Source organism: Phoenix dactylifera, chromosome 8, assembly GCF_051530095.1.
Source record: "Phoenix dactylifera cultivar Ajwa chromosome 8, Ajwa_hap1_PhDact_Kaust_v1.1, whole genome shotgun sequence".
In the NCBI taxonomy this organism is placed as follows: domain Eukaryota; kingdom Viridiplantae; phylum Streptophyta; class Magnoliopsida; order Arecales; family Arecaceae; genus Phoenix; species Phoenix dactylifera.
In genome coordinates, this window is record NC_143197.1 from 30786813 (window position 1) to 30810024 (window position 23212).

Here is a 23212-nt window from a genome sequence, read left to right on the forward strand (position 1 = left end):
TTCCTTTCAAATTTCCTGCAACTGATATTAGCCAATCACTCACTGTAGTAACTGATGCGCCAATGTTTGAAAATCTTGTTCCCAACTTTGAAGGTTAGTAAATTTTGGAAAGTGAAATTTTCTAAGATCTTGATCTATTGCAAAAATAGTATATTGGAGCTAAGATATTGAAATCTTATCAAACTGTACAATTATATCTAAAAAACACGCAGGTCTTGTAATCTTCTGACTTGAATCTATACTTCTTGTGCTCGTGTCTTCATTTCAGTTCCAACTCAAGCAGAAACTAAGTCTGGGTTGGATTTACGTATAGGTTAGGATCAGATTTAGATCCTAGTTGTGTTAGGTTCATAAAGTCATAGACCTGAATGTAATATATAATCAGGTTAAAATCAAGTCCAAGTTTGATGAACTTCTAGTAGAGAACTAAGTATAGAAATTTTTATGGGTCTATCTTTGAACCCACATCAAGTTTTGGTTGGAAATAGGTCTAAGCAAGGTACATCATTTCGATACTAGGCCTATACCAGTGCTACCTTATCGCTATATTGGTACGCACGGTAAGAAAGCTAATTCCGTGTACCGAGCATCGATACGCCCTCTGTTTCATGTAGTATGATACGCTCTATACTACCTAGTTCGGTATGGCATATGGACGTACCATGGCTCTAAAGGCTAAAATAACAATCCTCGAGATAATGGGGCTCAAAAAATTTTACCGGAAAACCATAACAGAGAGTTGGTCATCTATGGTCCAACCACAATCTAACCCGCAGCTCCTAATTGACCAGCTCCACATCAAACCATTGAAATCTGAACACCAAACTTAATTGAAAATATTAGAAATATAAGGATGAGAGAGAACATCAGTTTAAAATATCCAGTATCAATTTTTAGTTTTAAGAAAAAGTCCTCTAGCTTAAGAAGTCAACAACCGAGAGCGTATAGAAGTCTGCAATTAAATAAAGTTCTGAGTGCGTCTAGATAAAATAGTAACAAGAACTTAGTGCCATAGCATGCATCACCCATGCCAGAGAAGTTTATATTACTTTCAGCTTTCCATCTTCCTCTCCGTAGGACTTTGATGGCTGAGCATATAATTAATGCATATGAACAGAAATATAAAAAACAGAAAACAACTCGAAAACACCTACTGATCATACTACTTACATCTAAACAAAGCTATCCTTTAATTCATAAGTCTGTGGGTTTCAGTAAAAGCAAAATAGTTAGATGCAACGAGCTCAGCCAAGATTCTCAAACAGATGGTGTAAAATATAGGGTTGTCAGACTTGGGAAAAGGTCAGAGATCAAACCGACGAGATCTTTAAAAAAGTATGCCATCCCAGACCTACAAACGTACAAGACAAGGTACAACGAAAGGATCCCTGCATGGAAAAGGTCGTTCTGATAAAATGGCGCCGTCATATAAACGGCTTACATTGAGAATGCATCACTGGAATGGATGATATCATGCGAAAAGTCAACAAAATAATAAGAAGAAGAATTTTGGACGAAGCTGGGCAAGGTCTTTGGCCGAACAGGTCAACCATTCGAGCAAAGCATCTCATCCCTAAGTTTGCTTACACGGAACAAGTTGACCTGAAAAAGCTTCATCCAAATCACCAGGCGCTACCAAGGAACGCATATCAACGAGTATAGACTTTTCCTGCTCATCAAAACAGAAAGTCTTGTTTGCATACCATGCCGGCATCAAAATTCTGGTCTGCTTCCCCTTCCAGCCTGAGTTTAAAGCTGCACCTAATCATCCATGAGATTGGAGATCTGCCCATGGACAAATTAGAGGATTGGAGCAAGAGCAGCTTGGTGGTGCAGATGGAATGGAGAGGGAGTGGAAGAAAATCTAGTTTCTTGCCCACAGCATTCAGAAAGAGTTGCACATCCAAACAGCCAATCCATCCCGATGGCGTTGTAAGCTGGGACGAAGGATTCGACCAAACCTGCAAGCTTAAGAGGAAGAACTCTCGGAGTTATAGAAGCTGGATCATCAACCTGGAAGTTCAAGTAAGGAAATCATCTATGAGCTTGATTGCTATAGAGATGAAATTTTTTTTAATGTTTTATTTTCATGGCAGATCGGAGATAGCCAAATGAATCAATTTTTCTAACACTCTATATCTGGTCACCGGTCAGGAATATGATCAGGATTTAAAAGCGGAAGTTGTTGCCAAGACAAGCATAGATATTGCTGAATTTGCCCCATCATACAAGGAGAAAAGAGTTGGAATTCCAATCATCTGCAACATCAGAGGCCACACTGCTCAGGCCCTGCTGAAGGTAATATCACAAACAAAAGCTTGTAGAATCGATAACATTAGTCGATGATTTTTCTTAATCCGTTCATGCAAATTTGCTCAGGTTGAATTGCATTTTCTTGAGCTCGAAACAAAGGGCGGCAGCACTGCATTAAGACTGCCACGAGCTTTTAGTCTGCCACGCCCTTTTTCATGCGCAGGATTTCCACAAGACTATAATAACAGAATTCAACATCCAACCAGCAGTCTATCAAAGTATCTTTCTGAAGCAGAAACCTCATCAGATGATGAGCATGAATTAAATTATCGGAAGCTATCAGTGACTAATATCCTCCTTTTTGACCAATTCAATGGCAAGATTGAAGATCATAAGGATAAGAAAGATCAGTATTTCCGGGGATCACCTGACAGGATCAAACAGCAGCCTTCCCTTGTCAGGCTCCTTTCATGGAACAAGATGAAGGTGAGTTTCAAAGCAGTAAACTACCACAGAGGAGCACCACTCCTGAACAAGGCATGCGGAGAAGATGGCGGCGACGACATCGACAGCGAACGGCGCCGCCGATCGATCAGCCAATTCTTGGCACTTTCACTAGAAACTGAAGTGCATCCTGAGGGGAAACCACAGACTTTGGGATTTGAAGATGATGGTCGGTTTGAAGTTGGAAATTGGCAGAAGAAGAGAGTGGCAAGCAGAGATGGGCAGATGGAGCTTGTAACTGATATATTTCTTGCATCCATTGATCAGCGCAGCGAGAAAGCTGCAGGTGGAAGTGCCTGCACAGTTATTGCAGTCGTCATCGCTGACTGGTTGCACAACAATCCAAAAACTCTGCCGTTGCGATGCCAATTTGACGAGCTGGTACGTGAAGGATCCTTGGAATGGAGAAAACTCTGTGCGGATGAGAACCACAAGGGGAGATTCTCCGACCATCACTTCGACCTCGATACTGTATTAGCAGCAAAAATACGGCCACTGTCAGAAGTCAAGAAGCTGTCCTATGTAGGATTTTTCAGCCTCGACGACATGCCCGACAGTCTTCAATTCCTGCAAGGGGCCGTGTCCTTTGACACCGTATGGAAGGAGCTCGTCTGCGGCGATGCATCTAGAGAGGGAATATACGTTGCAAGTTGGAATGACCATTTCTTTGTTCTCAAAATAGAAGACAATGCCATTTATTTGATCGACACCTTCGGCGAAAGGCTGTTCGAAGGCTGCAAACAAGCATACATTTTGAAGTTCAGCAAAGAGAGCGTGGTTTACCGACGGCATGCAGATTCAGAATCCCAAACTAGAGACTCTGATGAGCGCACTGAAAGCATTCCACATAGTGAAGGAATGGATGAGGATGGTAATTCATCTAAAGAGGTGGTCTGCGAAGGAACGGCATCCTGTAAACAATACATCAAGGAATTCCTCGCAGCTCTTCCACTGAGAGAACTTCAAAATGAAATTAAGAGGGGGGTGGTGGAAGAAGCCATTTTGCATCGGCAGCTGCAGATAGAGTTCCACTACACAGCTCCTTGTTATACGTGAACTTTGAACATAGAAAACGGATATAATATGGATTTGTTATGTTTTGATGGGCAAACAATACGCTGATTGTGTAATTGCACTGCATGCATACGATGTTAACTTTTACAGTCAAATTCCAACAAAATCAATAAAATTCTCTAATGTTAAATAAGATATTGATAACAAAGAGAATATGGGAAAATTGATCGAGCAGTTTCGGTTATTCGATTTCTTCTGATGTGCCCAGCAAAATTCATCCGCACCATGTCAAAAGTGAATGGCGTAAGTTTATAAAATAAAATGTCGATGGTGGCGTTTAGAGATTGGGCCGCTCAGAAAATTCATGTTATTTTCATACTGAAGTAGAATAATTCTCTTGAAAAAACACATTCATAGATTAAGTGACACCATTTCCTCCTCAGAGAAAGGACTAGAGGAGGGGCAGGCTGGGGGGATGATACCTACTTATTTCCCTTGCCTAATGGATTGGCAGCTTATCTGGCTAGATCTTTCACATTAGGGAGTGAAGATCCAAATGAAGCCCTAAACTTTGGATCCTCTGAACGAATTTTAAATTCTCCCTGTTTTCGAATTATTCACCCCTCCGATCCAATCTTTCTTTTGTACCATGCAGAATAGTTCATCCTGATATGCAATGTTATCATACATTTTTTGAAGTTGCATTTACTACTTTTAGGCCTTCATCTGAAAAAAAGAAAAAACTAGAATTTCTTACATAACCCATCCTCCTTTATGAAAGCCACTCTGATTAAGTCAGCTATATCCCACTAGGATTTCTTTCAACAATCAACATTATTGTAACACTTAGAAGTGCTGATTTGAGTGGATGACTATATATTAGTATCCTTTGACCATAAATCGCCTTGAAGGAATCCCATAAATTATCACGAGATTTTGCAAACGCTTGTTTGCATTCGCTGTTTGCTTGAGCTCTTCTGAACAAAATGGTTTCATGTTCACCAAGTCTCATTGCATAACATAGTTTATAAAATCATTCTTAAGAGAATAATTTTTAGTCTATACAAGTAATTTAGATAACCTTAGTCAACTTCTATCTCATAGTATCTATCTATATAATGTGGTTAAGGCCTAAGGTAAAGAATTAGATTAATCTTTCCTTCACCAAGAGCTGCTTCCATATGGTAATTAAAACTAATCATTATGTTTGTAAATAAAACTAATCAAGTAGTGTTAGATCGTAAGGGGAAAAAAAATGCTAGGAAAGTGATTTTGAAGAAGTTACAAACTCTAGCTTCTGGCTTTTATGAGAATTATTCAAATACCACCCACCTTCCCTTCCTCGGTTCCTATACAAGCATTTGAACGAAACCCCCATGTCATATCCTCTCTTCGATCTTCTAGAGTTGTCTCTATTTGATCACTCCATATTTAGCAGTCTTATCAACTAAACAATATCCTTCACGCAGTGGATTAGCTATTAGTGCCCTTTAGATTCTAAATCAAGTTACATCCTCACTCGTGTAGGGAGGAACCAAAGAGATCTTGGGTTGCAGTGATGCTGCTGTACCCAGTATTCATGAATTACCCATTCGGTTGAAAATTTGATTCATCTAATCCCTAAGTCTTAGAGATACTAAACTACATGACCGTTGCTGTTTCCCTTTCCATATTAAGCATAACACTCCGGCACCCGTACAAGCCTTTTGGGCTGACTCGATTATTATGATATTGCAATTTTCACAACGTGCATCCATCTTTGTTTTTCTTAGATCTTATAGATTATCCTACAATCTACAACATAAAACATACCGAACTAACTTCAATCATTTTAGAAATTTTTCGATGAAACCATCAAGATACGCATCGATCAACGGTTACCCTCTCTCTGTCGCTCGCTTTCGCTCTCGCGCACAATATAAGTCACAAGCCAAGGCAAGCCTCCGCCTTCGCCTCGGTAGCCACCATTTGCCTGATCGTTCTTGGAACCCCCAAATCATCATGGCAGAATCACTGTTTACTTGCAAAAACTGCCTTCACTAGACGACCTTTACGGCCCATGAGGGAACCATGTCGCCTGAGTTTTGGCAGCAACACCGCAAGGCCCACCGAAGAACACAGAAAATCCTCCACTTGAGGTCCGCAAACATGCACGTAACCAGAAACAAAACAGTCCCATTTAACAAAAACTCAACATAGGTAGTTCTCAAGCATCAGAGCTCACCCAACTTGAGAGAAAACTCTCGCTTTTGAGCATGAGGTTGCTTGATTAAAACTTGCTTTCTCTTACCTAGCACAGATCCTTTAATCACAATTTTATCAGATTTCGCAGATGGTCTATTTTGGCATGCGATTGCGACATCATCGCTCTCACATCCTGCAGAACTTCCTCCGGGGAAGTACAAGATACTGCATTGAAGATCAAATACCTCTTGTGCTCGAGAAACAGTAGGTGCACATCAGGATCAGTTGTGAAGCAGTTAGATAGAGATCAATATCTCATTAAAAATATCGAAATAGTCTATACTTACTAATTATATAAAAAAACACTGTACACTTTGCTGTGACATGTCTCATTTGTTCAGATTGAATGTCATCCCAGCCTTCACAAGAAACAAAATGGCATCTATAATACAAAACCTCTTCAGAGCCTGCCTCCAATGGAAACCAAATATACGAGCACACAACTGAAACTGACACCCTTCCACACTGCCTCTGGCGGACACTACCAGCATAAGAACTGCAAAACTTTACTCTGAACAGTGTCCCTACATGATTGCAACAATGACATCAGACTAAATATCCCTTCAGCAAATATTGAAAATACAGGAATTATTTACAACCTTCAACGGTCTAACTAAGATTCTTATTAGCCAAGCTCATTCTGGAAGTGAATAAGATTCCTATAAGCTAGCTACCCTGCCCCATAAACATAATCATAATCATCAAACCTTTTGAAGTAGCTACCCTACTTCGAAACACATGCACACACAGTGCAAACAGTTAAAACACAGTTATGAATTTTTTTGACCAGCTGCCAATTATTTGGTTGTATAGAGGTTCAAAAATTTACCTACTAGTCTTGCAGCTGAACTAGAGTGCCATTTATGTACATCTATGTTGCATGACATTCAAACCATAATTGCATATACATTAAGCATAAAAGGATACGCTCTAACCTGAGGTCCCAAGCTTTTCATCCCTTTTTGTTGACTAGTTAGTAAGTAGAAACACAGGGGCGCACAGGGGAATTACCAAGACGCCCATGATAAGAAAATGACAAAGACCCATCTGACCTGACACTGCTTGATGCCCAAGACACACCCCTAACCCTAAACCTGATACAAACTTCACCATAGGATTCCATGGTAACTTCAAAGCAATGGAATTGTGGGTCTATATAGCATTTATTTAACAACAATTAGCTAAATAGCAATCCTCTAATGCAATCACTTAGAAAGCCATTCTATCAGCTAGGAGTAAATTTTATCAAAAAGCAATGCAATATATCTTAATGCAGACAAGCAAAGTATTAGTATGGTACGGTATAAAAATTTTTTGGCGTACCGACACTTGATACGCCATTCATACTGAATACTGGTACAGAACCGATACGTTACAGCACGCCCCGTACCACCCAATTCGGGCCGGTACGTAGAACCATGCAGCCAACAGTATTTATCATTTGAGTTAAACTAGGAAGGTAATTCTATATTTTAAATTCTGCAAAACTAAGATCTCTTTCAACTGCCCACTGACATGAATATATATAAATTGTGGGTCTATATAGCATTTTTCCAATAACAATTAACTAAATAGCAATCCTCTAATGCAGTCACTGAGAAAGCCATTCAATCTGCTAGGAATAATTTTTATCAAAAAGAGATGCAATATATCTTAATGCAGACAAAAAAGCTATGCCAACTACTTATGATTCGAGTTAAACTAGGGAGGTAATTCTATATTTTAAATTCTGCAAAACTAAGATCTCGTTCAACTGCCCACTGACAAGAATTATATAAAAGATATAATAGGAAACAACACTCAGCATGCTATTGATATGCTTAAGAACATTATGGTGGAAATCATTTCCCCAAAATGTCTTATCCACCCATAAATTGCTGGATCATACCACCTGTCCCTATGTCCTAGTAATCATCAAGGAATGCAGCTGCATTCTTAGGGAGCCAGTGTTGCTTACTAGAACAACTCATTTGGATATAACATATGAAATGAAACTCATACCTGTTGCCAAAGAGGCCTAAATCTCATGTACTCTTTGATGAAGCTCATTCAAGGTTTCAGTGACAGAAATGTCAATCAACAACCAGGTAAAATCATCTGCTCTGAAGAACCAACTATTTTCCATGGCTAGAGATGCACTAGGATACATGAAAGACAGGTGAAAGCTGCCCCCGGCATCAGACCAGCATTACAATCCAAATGCTCTGTTATACAGATCACCTGAGCTTGGCATGTGAAACTTATGTTCCCCATTGCCAGAATAGTAGTTATTTAGCCCAAACCTCTCGTTACTCAAGAACTCAGGCATGCCCATTTCACTGCCATTTCTTACATCATTCCAACCACCCCATTGGCCATTTGAAATGTGTGCGCTTCTGGGTCGTTGGAGTGACATCTGTGCAAACGGAGACAGATTTCCATGGTTTTGGGCTAAAAGACGAGATGTAATATAAGCATCATTTAAAGGTAAGAATCTATCCCCAATATGATCTGGTATTCTTAGATTTTGATGAGAAGAGATGGGTTGCTGCATCAATAGCTGAAGCCTTGGATCACCATCAGAAGGGCTAAACTGTGAAGGGAAATCAGATTTTGAACTAAACCCTGAACTATTCAGTCCAAGCGGCATTCGCCCTTTGCCCACAGCAAGTATTGCTGGATCAATGAATTCCACGTCATCTGGATTTCCAGTTAAATGCGCTTGATACTGATTTCCAAGTGAAGGACTACCCAGCAGATGGTTATCTGATGAGGGAGGAAAAAAAAACAAAAAGATTAAAAAAGAAAAATAGTAGTACAAAGAATCAAGGCAAAATATGTTATGGGGTACCCAGTTCATGCACATTAGAAGTCCCCTTTACCATGTGCAACAAGGGGATGAGTGCAGTGCCTGAATGCTAAGTCGCCAGGCCAGCATTGTTGGCACTTGGCACAAACCCTTCATGTGCACCAGTGGATGCCCCAAAGCAATTTCTATTAGAAAGTGAACAAACCAGAGTATGTTGAATCATAAGCTTGGTTGAATCTATCTTGTGATGAAAAGCCTGGAGGGGGAGCTCTACTTGGTGCCGAAAATCCAGGTGGTGCTGCTATTTTAGCCCTCGAAACTCCTTCAAAGGAAGAGGATAACGTGCATTAAGAGAGAATGCATAACTAAAAAAGCAACATATCATAAATCCGTATGCAAAGATAAGATACAACCATCAAGCAAGATAATATCCGCATATCAAATGAGTCAAGGTATCATAAAACCATCCACATATCAAAGGGGGTCAAGGTATCGTAAAAACATTAACAAGTATAAGATAGAGTTATAAAAGGGTTAGCTTCACTGTAGTATAGAAAATTCAAATCTAAGCACAAGATGGTCCAAACAGGGCCGGCCCAAGCCTTAGGCGACCGCGGTGACCTGGGCGGTTGCCTAAGGCCCCGGCCCAATGGAAGGCCCCCACCCAAACTCGTATCTACACTCTACAGTGAGTGAATCACAGTCGCAGAGCAACGGCTACCTCAACAAGACGTGGGAAAATCAGGGTTAGAGGGTGAGTCCGGAGTTGCCGTTCGCCCGTCCCAATCCCATCGCCCATGGTGAAAAGCTATAAGCCTACACCTCTGGCTCTACACCTCTACCTCTTCAGCTCTCCTATATCTTCCTCCTCTGCTCCTTGCCCCCTCATCGTCCTCCTCTTCTGCAGTTCTGCTTCACCATCTTCACCTTCCACTGGGGTTACAACTTACAAAAAGTACCGCCGACCGTAGCTAGTCCTCAGTCCTCACCTCATCATCCTCCTCTTCTACTTCTGTGCTTCACCGCACTATTCGCCTTCGTCGTGGGTCCACTCTATACCATAAATCCTAAAACCCTAATCCTAATACATATTGGAAACGGAACATCTCTCTGTCGATTTAGATCTGGTCTCGTTGGAAAATGGAAAGCTGATGTGTTCTGAGTATAGCTCAGAGCCTCAGATCGTTCGAGCTTTAGCTTTCTTGATGGTTTTGTTCGGAAATATTTTTTTGCTTTGGAGAGCCCATGTGAGGCATTTTAATACTCGTTCTCCCGAGAGAGAGAGAGAGAGAGAGAGAGAGAGAGAGAGAGAGAGAGAGAGAGAGAGCTCGGAGAGGTGGGTAGCCGTTGGGAAAGTTTATTCATAGAAAAATAAATGGGTTGAACATCTATATTTGGGTTTTAATTCTTTGACTGTACAGTGACGAAGACTCTGAACAGGGGCATCTCCGAGTTTGTTGTGATGGTGGCAGATACAAAGCCACTTGAAATTCTTCTACATCTTCCTCTGCTTGCAGAGGATAAGGTATGTATTTTCTCTGATAGCTTATTAATTGAAGATTGTCATCCTTGCTGCTGCTGTTATTTTTCTGTTTTGTGCCTGTATGTGGGAGTTGAGGTGTGAAGTGAGGATGGCGCCAACACTAGTGACAGCATAAGCTTTTATCAGAAAAATAAGTTTCTACCCTTCCAAGTAACTTCAAATGGTTGGTAAATAGATGGTTCCTAAAGTATTTTGCATTTATTAAAAAAATTTCATTATTTTTCAAAAATAAAAGGCCTTCCTTAGTGAGTTCGCCTTAAGCCCCCAAATGCATTGGGCCGCCCCTGTCCAAATGGTAGACCTCAGACCAATAAACAGACATTCAGGATAATCTCTGAAACAAGCTAAAGATCAGACTCATTCAAACGTTTTGGCTGTTGTGAGCTGAAAGTATGTGTCCAGACTTGGGCCTAAAAGAGAAAACAATCATTAAACCAAGCCAGAAAAAGTTGAACTCAAAAATTTCAAATTCCACAATACACGTGAGATGGAAAGACTATCCCCCCAACCCATGCAAAGACATTTCATCAAGTTAAATTAACTTCTTGTTGCTAGTTACAATACGATCACAAAAATGAATTGGGTCCAAACAGAAAGAAGAAGCAAATGACAAAAGATTGAAAAGCAGGGGACTTGAAATAAATGACATCATCAACCTGAGGCCCCATGCATTAAAAAAATGGCACAAGATAATTGGTTTGCAGTTTAACTAAGAGGGAAATGAGGTTAAGTATAAAGCTATAAAGCAAGCATCATGACAAAATGAGAAGCTCAAAAGAGGAGGGCTGAACGATGACAGACATCACTTGGTTGCCCAAAGTGAGAATGGAAGGGGAGTGCTGTGCAGGAGGGGGGAGGAGATTTCATGGAGGAATGCTAGATATCATGCTGCTTATAGTTTGCACTAGCAATAAAATTGATCTAACTAAAGAAGCACACGGGACCCAATAAATGAGTTGCTGAGTGCTACTGTATTATCCCCATAATAACTTTTATCCTTCAGTTTTGTTTGGCAATGCATTTGATGATATAATTGGGCCCATAACTTGTTTTCTTGATGATCCAAATCAAGGTATTGAAAAAATTATAACTATGAATAAGCAAATATCTCTCATGTTCCATGCCTAGTCTCAATTTAAAGCTGCTTAAAAATACAACTACCACTTGCCTACATATATTAGGACCAAAAAGTAAGAAAAATAAAGATCACATGGAAAGTCTCTAGAACCAACAATTATCAGCACATTAGAAACCGCAAACTGGTTTGGATGCAACATATCATGCGTGCCACCATTAGTGAACAGTCCAGTAATCATAATGTGTTAAAAATATCAAAACAAAAATATAGAATCACGTGTGAAAAAGAAATTAAGCACGCAATACCATAAAAAATAAAAGAAAAGGAAGCAAGGCAAACAGCAGGTGGCAAGAAGGTCAGAATGACTAGACAGTTGACAAGTAAATATTAGTTCAACATATAATAAATCTCCCTTTTTGAAATTAACATCAAAAACTCACCAAATCTATCAGAGGAAATAGCTAGATTGCTGTTGAAGACAGCATTGGGACCCTCAAAATTATTGAATTGAAACCCATGTTGGGAACCATCTCCAAAAGAATCCTGCAAAGATGAGCATAATTTCTGTGCATTACCACTGTCTCTAAGAGAAGCCTCTAGACCACCTGCTTGACTTTCTTGCCTTGCAAATGAAAATCTGGATTGATTGCTATTAAGAGATCTCCATGAACTCGATAATTTCAATGACCTGTCCTGCTTTTCAGTTTCAGCTAGCAGCTTAGAAAAATTATTTGCTGAGGATGAGTCATCCCATGGATCAAAATCTAGTGACAATATATCCGAAATGATGCTGCTCTCTCCCATATCTACACTTGCTGTTTTGTCAGAAGTAGCTGCATCATCATTTTTTCCTAAACATTTTATCCTTTCTTCAGAGCAGTTCATCTCGGGACTTTCAAAAACCTTACCACTATTAGAGAAACAGCTTAGCTCATCCTCTTTGTGTCCATTGTATAGTGCAGATTTATTTTCTCTTGATGTAAATGAGGCCATGTCTGCCTTTGTCACCATAGTTTTACTATCACCAATATATGTCGAGTGCTTGATTGCAACGCCATTATTCTGAGAACTATAACTACATTGATTTGCACTACTGTGAGAATGATGTAGATAAGGTGAACATGATGGCTGATTATTATCATCATCTTCCTTCTCGATTCCTGGAGATGTCAAACCTTGCTTTTGCGGATCCAGATCCCAATCAGATAATTCATTTGCAATACATGCATCAGGCAGGACCGAGGCTCTGCTCGGTGGCTCTGAAGATAAATGTTCAACCTCATGTTTAGGTTGACATTGTTGAGGGCTTGAAGATAGATCAGACTTTGAAGTCTGATGCTTGTCCATGTTTGACCGACCATGCTCAAGATGGTTATCAATATTAACAGAAGACAAGCCCAAACATAAACTCTCTATGTTACCATTCACAGTTATGCTACCTTTAGCAGTTTTATCAGCACTAGAAGATCGCCCATCAGTACCTTTAGGAATAGGGTCGTTCATTGACTCTGTGTAGCTCCCAGCAAGAGTGGTGCCTCTTCCCTTGTCTTCAGCTGCCGGTGCCAGAAGTCTAGATAAGCAGCTACCATATTTTTGAGAAGTACGAGGTGCATCCAGTACATCATCAGGCGACAAATCTGACCCAGATGTCCGGAACTCCTCCACATTAACAGATTTGAAAGGCTCCGATTTCTTAGACGTTACAATCATATCATCATTCCATGCAGAAGGTACAGAAGCACAATCTGCATCTGTAAGACCTTCTGATGACATCACTGTTCGGCACTCCTTCACAGAACCAGATTTTGATGGTTCCGAGGATCTAGATATGCCATTCATAGGCATTACATGCCTTCTTTCTGGAATCTTCACTGTTGTAACTACATCATCATGCCACGCAGAAGACTCTTTTGTGCTTGCAGTCGATGATGAAAGCAAGGATGTACTGTTTAACATTTCTACTTTCTGTTTAACAGGTGTTTGTGAGCATGCTGTACTTACAGCTGGAGACCGGCAATATGAACTGCGAAGTCCCCTGCAACATGTCATAATTTTAGCAGTACCGTCTTTTGACAAGATAAAAAAGAAGTAGACGACGAAGAAGAAGAAGGAGAAGAAGAAGAATAGAAAACAACATACCATGAAGCAGCAGCAGGTAAAATAGTAGGCTTTCCAGCACTGCTGTTAGGAGGAGAACCTTTGGCATGGCTTGGAGCATTCTGTACAAACAAATAGTTCGATTAACATAAGAAAATCAAAGCAGAGCTATAGAAAACATAACCAGCACCAATGTGGATCAAAAGAAATAGTACTACAATGCAACCTCGAATGCAAAAGTTTGATAAAGGATATACATTTGAGACACTCTTGATTGCTTGTTTGCCTGTAACTGTCCCACTGCTAGAGAAATCATCTACTGGAGGCGGCAACACATTCCCCAAGCGTCGTTGTGAATTATTTGAAGCAATTTGCGGGACCCTACTCCTATTGAGCCATATCAGATGATAATCAAACCATAGAATTAGGCAAAAATAAGGCAAGAACAGTAGCTTGATCAGATAATATGTTTATGCTAAGACAAAATAATATTTGTAAAAAATGCTGCAGCCAAATGCCAAAGTAAACATTGTCATCTATTATAAGATGAACTGAAAGCATGCCTAGAAACTAAGGACAAATAGATATGAAACTCCAGACTGTTAATCCATGTAATGCTTTCAATTAGTAGGACTTGCTGTCTTCTTATTGATTTTAGAAGTGATCACATGCATGTTACATGATAACGTCAGATGTGCTCTTCTCTTGCAACTGCAGTTACCACATGAAATTTGTGTGTGAATCAAACAACTCAACTATCCAACAAGAACAGAAAGTTAAATAACAATGAAGCTGCATTTGATTATCAGACCCTCCTCTTGATATTTGCAGTCTCAACTAGAATCAATATGTTTTCATAAGAGTGTATTCAGCATCATTCCATATCATCCTATATAACAGACAGTGAAATCATTCAAAGACATGATGATGCCACATCAGCAACCCACATTTCCATCTATGAGGAGACAGGAAAGCCGAACCCTCCAATTCCACCTACTCTATTACCTTCACCACCACTAGAAACAGCAATGCCCCCCACCCCCGACCCCGCCCAAAAAAAAGGAACAAAATAAATAAAATAAATAAATCTCATGCATCATTAGTGCAAGGAATATGACACCAATATGACTGGAAAATTCAGCCTGCTAATGCAAAGCATCAAGCTTAGTGTTCCTAACAGGATTTGTTTGGCTCAAATCACACCATCAAACATACTGGGATCAACATGCACATGCACCAGCAACCATCTGATCTAATCTCACCACCCAAATCATAGTTGACATTATCCTTGCACAGGATTTTTTCCTATTACCCTTCCATAGGATCTTTTCCCAACTCAAACCACTTAAAACTTACTGGAATCAACTGATTTAATATATTACATAATTTAGTAGCAAGAATCCTCCTTTTAATGCGGTGCACCAACTTCCCAAGCTAGTCAGAAACTCATCCTTCCATCAGCTTCCTAAATTTTTTCTTATTAAATTATTTTAAGAAACCTGTTTCCCCATGCATGCAATCAACCTGCTTCCATAAGTTATCTGAACTCCCGAACCACATATGTGTCAAGCTTTTAGTTCTTTTCAATTTGTAAGACAGCTCAAATCAATACATCAAAATTATTATAACTGAATTACCTAAAAAGCAAAATTTGAACACTTGAAGACCACTATATTTGGTATACCATGCACAACACCATCTTCGCTATAATGTTATCCCAGCATGTTTTCAAATCATAAACACCCAGAAAATGCAGAAGTCGATACAATGTGCAGTGCCTGCATGCTATTAATGATTCTACCAAGATTTCGAGCAAGTCACATGAAGTACAGTACTTATGGCATTTATTCCTACAGCATAAATGGATATCTTGTTATGTGAATACTTAGTTGGCAGGTAAGCGACAACAAGTGAGGATTCATCTGCACAAACTTCCCTCCTCATCATATGATAGAAGAATTCCCATGTCAACATAATTCTGTTATCTGTAAGTGCATCATGATAGTAACCAGCCGACAAAAAAAACCTGGGAAAATGGACCAAAGTCGACTTCACATGTGCAGCAGAAATTGTTTGAATGAAATAAGGCAGCTCTGATTCAATAACCTTCCAGTATACATAAACATATGGTCAGAATAAATGTAAGATAGCTTGGAGGACAACTATCAACATAAGATAGGGTACGGTAGTATAGTGCTAGCTCCACATCAATCTCCCTGAGCTTGGAAATTTGGGGCCTCACAATTGTAAGTGTTGATTAAATTACCATAAAAGTATATAGATAAACATGCATAAGGAATTGCTTGTCACATGAAGAATGCTCTCATTCATCTTTTCTAAAAAAAATCCTCATGTATTGATAGATGATAACATCAAATGACTAATGCAGAGATGTTATAGATGTATGCAATAGATGAATGAAACATGAATCAAGGAATGTAAAGTGTAAATTCTCAATCATTTTCAAGATCAGTCCATATTCAACATCAGGTTTATGCAAGACAAAATATATCCACTCAAAAACCCTGCTAAATTTGGGATAGTGCAAAATAAACCGGAATAACCCTCGTTATTCACTTATGCTCTAGAATAAAGTTTCAGAGGCAAGACAGTCTAGAAAGACTTTTTCCCCACATGTTCCACTCAACCCAGATAAAAGTTTAGCGAAAGAGTAGAATAGTTTAAATCTGGTTTATCCTCATTTTTGGCCCTGAGTTTTCCATTATTCCTCTTAAACTGGATATAGCTGTTCCCGAACCAAACAGAGCCAGCTTGAGGTTCGATCTCTGTCCAGCACATGCATCCATAAAGAGAATAGATATAGCTGCAATGACTCATGATTAATTGCAATAAAAAAAAAATCATCACATTAGCACAGGATAGCTATTAAAGCAGTGACAAAGAATGCACAAGAAAATGCTTGCCATACAACAGATGATGCTCATGCTGATTTTTCATTTTCTAATGAACAACTTAAACTATATATTGCTTAACAAAACCATCAAACAAACTAAATATGGCAAAGATAGAGTAAATATGTGTCATAGCAATTGAGAGGAAAGCTAAGAACAAAGTCAAACCTCCAAGCATCTTCAAGTTGACTACATTATTGACTCAAGGATTATCCACAACAGTATATCTGGACTTTAAGATTCAAACTATACATAACATGTATCCACATAGAGATAGATGGGTAATTGATCCTACTTGTATCGACTAAAGAAATTGTGAAGTGCGAGACAAAGAAATTACAATAAAAATACCTTGTATAAGCTGAAATTATCTCATCCTTAGTGAAGCTATCCTCTTGGCTACCAATGTCATGCAAATATAGACAATCTGAATTGTTGCAAGCCTGGATTAGTCAACAACTACTCAAAGTGAATTGAAGGAAGATAAAATCCAGGATTACTAGATGGTTAATATTAAAATCGATATAGCAATGCAGCAGTGTCCAAACAAACTACTTTTCATACCATATTTCTCAACCAAGCATGGCAATACTTCGTAGTACCAAAGCAAGCTCTGCAATTGTAAACTCCAGTGTCACAGAAATGATAGAATAACAATGCAATGGTCTAGCAAATAAGAAGGTACATCACATGATTACCTCAAAGATTTACCTTAATTGTGCACAGCATGAATACATGAATAAAAAACACAATGATGTAGCTAATAAGAAGGAACATCATATGCTTACCTCAAAGATTTACCTTCCAAAACAAAATTGTGCACAGCTTGAATACACCGAATGGCTTCCTCCTCTCTAGCATATGTTATGTACCTGATCCAGTCACAAACTCATACTTAAACAGTCCAAACTAGTGAAAGACATCAATACTCTATTTCAGGAGACCAAACAAAGCAACTGCATTGGGTCCTCTTTTTAATTTTTCAAGCTCTACATAAGAGCATTAGTTCTGAGCAACATCAGTTTAAATGGTTTATGGCATATAAAGCAAGAACTATTTAGTCCCTAGTTTGCTACAGTTGTTTTTTTAAGGACAGCTTCTTCAGGTTGAGGTCACATTCAAACTTTACAATGAGGACATATAGTTTCTGTATGTACCTATTCCTAATTCTTCTGATGTCTTTAGTCACCTTCTATAGTTTAGGATAATAGTTTATGTTCTTATACTGCTATTTTTAGATGTTCACAACATCTTAACACTTCTCAATACTTAAAAACCTATTTACATCGTCCTTTGCAACTTTCTGCAACATCTGATACCTACTCCATTAACCTGAATCAACTTCCACTACTAGATCATTAAGGTTGATTCAGATTATCCTCATTCATGCAACTTTCCTCGCAAACATATCTGCCCTTCGATCATGCACATGATAAACCGACCCAACACTTTTTCAGCAGTCAACTTGGTCGCCACAAAGGAAGAAACTGAAGTCCTTTCTCCATCGAAGAAAATCCCAATAAGAACCCAGTAGTTTCAGATTTCCTAGCAAAAAGCAAGATTTCGCAGTATGCCTACATACTTCATTAGATATGCATTTCCTTTTGATCTGCCTAAAGCCAACAACAAAAAGAACACCGAGAGAGACAAATGACATGTCATTAGCCAAATTATAAATAGGACTCTCAATCAAGGGATATCCAAAAACATCGTTAGTATATGAATCCTCCTTAAAGATGCAACTCCGCTCCTTCCTCATTGAGCCCAATAGGTATCATTCTTGCAATTAAATGAATTGGAACTTACAGGCTCATTGAAATGTAATGCTTGTTTCCTGCAGCTCCTGCCATTCTTAATTCAGCACTCTGAGATTTCAGCAAAAGAGACAATATACAGAGGGGAAGTTTACACTATGCAGGTATTGTGCTCACATTATCCTAGTTATCATTAGTAAAAACACTTCACTCTCTCATCCTTAATGAGAAACAACTATTAAACTATCGAGTCAATCACTGTATTTGTCACAGCTTGGGAGGCCTTCCCAGACAAATGTTAAAGGGTTAAAGATTTGGCAAACATATATAACTTTACTCAACAATTACACGTTTGGTGAGCTTTTCAAGATTTGCTTGATAGTCCAATAAGGATGGGCCCCATGTACCCGCATATGATTTATTATAACACATCTATATCGATTTGTTAATTATAAATGTCCTTTGGCTAGTCATGGTTATTATGTTATATATCTACCATTCATGGTTACAGACCAACATGTTCACGGGTTGACCCATATAATTACGCCACTATAGAAACAAGCCTGTCTAACATAAACAGGTGAGAATGCATTGTCGACCATAAAGAATTCCATGCAATTCTACAGAAAAACCTTCTAAATTTAGAAAATCATTTAACTATGCTCTATATATCTATTTAAAATTATTGAATACTAAATCGGAAATAAAGGAAACGTGGTCAAAAGAGATTAAGAAAACATGGCCAAGTGGAGCTTATAGCTTCCCTACAAAAGGAGGAAAAAAAGGTGCATGCTCAGTCTGTAGATACTAACACGCCATAAAAACTGAGAGGTAAGTAGAGCGACATCAGATGCATCAAACAATATGAGCATATATACCAATCCGTCTTTAAAACTACACAAACATTCTTATTTGTTTCTGCTCATCAAAGTAAAAGAATATCATGTACCTAAAGAGCATACACATATGTGCTCTACTTTTACATAGGGCTAAAATTTCACAGATAATTACAAAACATATATGCGCTGGCACCCTCGATTGACATATCTTGGGAAGTAAAGAGATGTATGACCAACAAAATCCACTAAAAAATCCAAGAAACTTATAAATTACGTCAGTCAAGGAGTTTGAAATTTGAATAAGCTACATAATGAATATATATTTTTTTCCAAGTAATGCCTGATAAGACAAATGGAGAAATGGCAGTGAGATATACTTTCCAAGATATAGAAATTTCTGATTGGATAATTGGTTAAATGAGAAATAACTAAAAAACCAGACCCTAGAGAAAAATATGATTGCAACCTAAAAATTGAACCAATAATTTATTGCATAAAATTTTTCTATCTGTTCTCTTTTTTTGAAAAAAAATGGATGGGCAGGTGAGTGGGTGGTGGTGAGGAAGCCAGAAATATTGATGCTAGTGCATGTAATATGTATTAAGAATCTAGAAGATGACATGTGAAACAATTGCAACAATAAAACTTACACACTAAATGTGTTGTTATTTGATGCTTGCTGGGCTGCAGCACCAGTTAGGCGAGAAATTGATACTTTTAAAATTTTCCCATACTGACCAAAGTATTCCCTGCGCTCAAGTATCTGAAGCACCAGAAGTAAGCTTTGCAAAGATGAGAGACCTAGGTTATCATTTATAAAAAGAGCTTATTGTGAAGATCTTACGCACACTTTCATCACATAAATTAGAAGGTAGCCCAATTATGTACACAAGGTTCCGTTGTATCACTCTAACACTGCTAAGATGCTTCCTAGCTTCTCCTGATGCTTTAGGCTTTGCCTTTTGAGACTTTTGTTTCTTCTCAGCATTAATCTCAGCCACCACCCTGTCCCAAAAGAAAAATATCAGATAAACTCTCGTTACAATCATGACAGCATGCATATTGATAAAAAGAACAGAAATAATAATATAGGAAGATAGAAACCTTTCACAATTGGCAGCCATTCCAACAATTCTTTCTTTGTCATATGGTGTTCGGCATGCTGGGCATCGCCCTTCTGTTTCTTCCTTCTCAGCCATATCCATTATATGATGCCAACACCAAACACAAATCTATAAACATTGCAGCAATCAAATCAGAGGTTTCCAACCCCAGAATCCCTACAAATAGTATGGACCAAGAATTCATGCGTCCTCGCTAGATACAAAAGTGAGCTTTTGACAAGCAAAACAAATATAAAACAATATCAATACAAAGCTAAAAGGACACAGTGCCTGATTACTGTTCTCATAGCGCAAGGCACTCATACCTCGTAACCACATTTGCATGGTTTCAACTGTTGGTCAGTCAGGTCCATCTCCTCAGCGCACAAAGGGCACATCCTCTCTCCATCGTCACTCATGGTCGTCCTTGAGACATGGTTAAGCATTAAGATTGAGTCAAGAAAACAAAATATTAAAAAAAAATCACTCACAGGTCACCAAACTAGTCTCCAAATCCAATCTAGAACTAAATCCCCATCAAGATCGTGACCTCAAAAACCAAGAGTAGCAGGATTAGCCCAAGATACTCCCTCCCCCCCGCCCCTCCAAATACAAACCCTAAAAAGCCCTATTTTTCTTCCCCAATTCCCCCAACTCTTCATCTCCTAGAATATCTAAAAATCCAAACTTAAATTCTAAAACAACAATCAAAACCCACAGTAGTTCTCTTGCATGCACCGAAATCTAACGATCGCCATAAAATTTTCCATGGCATGAATTCAAAGAAACGAAAAGTTCCAAGATCCGCAAGCAAAAATCATCTCAAATCCAGATCCAAGAAACAGAGATAGTTGGAGAAAAATCACATCAAACGCACCCCAAAATCTACAATTTTTCATGGATCAAGAAAGATCAAGAAAATAAACGGATAACGAAATTACCATAAAGAATCGAAATAAAATCGAAGAAACAATCACCAAAGCAGGGAAAGATGGAGACTCACATTGGGGGGAAGGGGATCGCGAGGGCAAGCTAGAATCGGAGGGGAGGAAAGGGGCAAGGAAGGAGGTGAGAAAGCGCTCGGCGAGAAACGGGAAGGAACCAGGGGTCGAGAACGAACCAAACCCTCTTCTCCTCTGGATCGTTTTTGTCGCTGCTGCTGTATTAGTCGCTTTCGATTTAAATAATCGCCCCACAGACAACTGCCCTCGTGCTCACAATAAACTACGGGACGTGCCATTAGAAAAATCGGATTTCCGATTCTGCCCCCAGTCGGCCGACGCGTTCCACCAAGGGCGGTTCGTTTTCCGCGTGAAACGAGAAAGAGAAACGGGAGAATTTGCGGCCCAAAAAGGGAAAGCCCATGTGGAAGTGGGGAGTTGGGTAGCAAATCTCACGCGAACGACACGTGGATACAATAATTCTTTGTGCCAAGCTTTATTTCGGCCCTGGCAAAAAGGTTTCATGGTCTCGTTTTGCTCCGGTAAGGCCCGAGAATGTTCTGGAAATTGGTGTCCAATCAGCTCGGAAAAAAAATAAAATTACATTGATACCTTTTAAATATCAAATTTTATATAAATATCTTTTCTAAAATAATATTTATATATACACCCTCATCAAATACTTATTTTACTATTTTATTCTTCTTTATTCTTATTTTTACATATATATATATATATATAGCCATTTAACATGATTAAAAAATTAACCATTTTAAATTAAAATAATTAAAATATTCTTAATAAATAGATGTGCAAAAGTAATATTTATAAGCCGATCATGATGAAAAACAAAAAAATAATTTTAAAATTTTATTTTATTTTTAATTAAAATAAATATGATTTTTATTAACGATATTAAAAAATTGTTATATTAGAGTTATTTGTAAAAAATAGCGTTTTTATGGAGATACAGAAATAAATATAAATTTTAAGAAGTTATTTATATAAATTTAAATTTTTAAAAAATATTTATGAAAAAAAAACTACACGCATGTTTGTAGGTGATGTCATGATCATCTAACAATTGCTGATGCACGTCATGCATGCATTGAATGTGTTAATAAAAATTCAATTTTCTATGTAAGATCATTGACATCTATTAAAAGAAAAAAATGCGCTTTGTTTTTGCCCAACAATTCAATTTTTCCTTATTATTCTCCAACAAGTTTCCTTCTTTCTTTCCCCTCTCACGTCACTGGACCCACCTTGCCCGATTCCTTGTTTTTATTTTCTTCTCCTTTGGTCTCCTGAGGGAAGAGGAGATAGTCTTTGGCCATTCATATTATGTGGTGGAGCAATGTTTTATTCATGCGTATATCTTGATATTTTGGAACAAGGAAAATATTGCTAGCACGTTGACTAAGCACATTCAAAAACTTTAATTGATTTTTATGATCCATGCTCAATTTCATGGTCCATGTGAATACTCGATAATGCCGTCTTGATAAAAGCAGGTGATGCATGGTGGACTAGTGATGGACTTGAACCAAACAAGTTAAATAATTTACAAGATACATTTGTGTGTGAAAAAGAGAAATGTTTAAATGACTGGTAGTTCTTATATGGTTACCTTAGGAATTTGTCGCTCGTAGATGCAACATATCTGGCTAATAGATGTTGCAGTTTGGATAGGAGAGTGATACTTCGGAAACAATGCAATGTAGCATGATCGTAATAGGTTTACAATGTCGAGAGTCGTGACATATAAATTGGGCATCTTTTAGCGATAGTAGCATCATCTTAATAAAGCTGAGAGTTCTAATATGATAGTCTCTTGATCAATAGAAACTAATATTGTGGAGTCAAACTAGTGCAACACGAATGTCATGTAAAAGTGTCTTTATATGACAATCTTTTGTCCTTTAGCTTGACCTAGCTTACTTTGATCGGAAAATTAGCATGTGTGGATAAATGTGGTTGACTAAAGCCCGACCTATATATCTAAATCATCGAGAAAAACGATGAGAAAAAGATTGTCATATAGCTGACCTATCACTTCGATTGTCCAGCTTTACGTTACTTGCTATACACTTTAAAAGAAATCTTACATTGCCATAATTTAGGTAGTCCCTGACAATGAGC

The 23212-nt window shown here is 38.4% G+C and overlaps 2 protein-coding genes across 5 annotated transcripts; one reads left to right on the forward strand and one right to left on the reverse strand.

Moving 5' to 3' along the window:
• Positions 1–1574: 1574 nt before the first annotated feature.
• Positions 1575–3941, forward strand: LOC103702917 (uncharacterized). Its single transcript, XM_017841732.4, has 3 exons — positions 1575–2025; positions 2155–2298; positions 2380–3941. Exons 1-3 carry the CDS (start codon positions 1705–1707, stop codon positions 3811–3813), a joined length of 1899 nt encoding a protein of 632 aa, XP_017697221.4. The 5' UTR covers positions 1575–1704; the 3' UTR covers positions 3814–3941.
• Positions 3942–6256: 2315 nt separating this feature from the next.
• On the reverse strand, positions 6257–21286 carry LOC103702851 (uncharacterized). Of its 4 annotated transcripts, none has more exons than XM_008785440.5 (14): positions 21133–21286; positions 20456–20555; positions 20131–20258; positions 19875–20031; positions 19677–19789; positions 17222–17305; positions 16998–17046; positions 16785–16876; positions 13779–13908; positions 13564–13643; positions 11865–13459; positions 9009–9125; positions 8017–8760; positions 6257–6539 (listed from the first exon to the last, which is right to left on the reverse strand). In XM_008785440.5, coding segments are annotated over exons 1-13 (3204 nt in total). In that variant the 5' UTR covers positions 21135–21286; the 3' UTR covers positions 6257–6539; positions 8017–8203. The 4 variants fall into 4 exon arrangements, with proteins under 4 accessions (XP_008783662.2, XP_008783663.2, XP_038980920.1 ...); XM_008785441.4 differs by having other exon boundaries at positions 20131–20306; positions 21133–21284; XM_039124992.2 differs by having other exon boundaries at positions 20131–20360; positions 21133–21284.
• Positions 21287–23212: the final 1926 nt, after the last annotated feature.

Excerpts from the sequence above, each read along its gene's own strand:
- LOC103702917 (XM_017841732.4), top strand. The coding sequence starts at position 1,705 with ATGCCGGCATCAAAATTCTGGTCTGCTTCCCCTTCCAGCCTGAGTTTA. Across the intron at positions 2,026-2,154 it reads TCATCAACCTGGAAGTTCAA|GAATATGATCAGGATTTAAA; the intron begins GTAAGGAAATCA and ends GTCACCGGTCAG. Across the intron at positions 2,299-2,379 it reads CTGCTCAGGCCCTGCTGAAG|GTTGAATTGCATTTTCTTGA; the intron begins GTAATATCACAA and ends AAATTTGCTCAG.
- LOC103702851 (XM_008785440.5), bottom strand. Across the intron at positions 20,259-20,455 it reads CATGCAAATGTGGTTACGAG|ATTTGTGTTTGGTGTTGGCA; the intron begins GTATGAGTGCCT and ends CAATGTTTATAG. Across the intron at positions 13,644-13,778 it reads CAATCAAGAGTGTCTCAAAT|AATGCTCCAAGCCATGCCAA; the intron begins GTATATCCTTTA and ends TTGTTTGTACAG.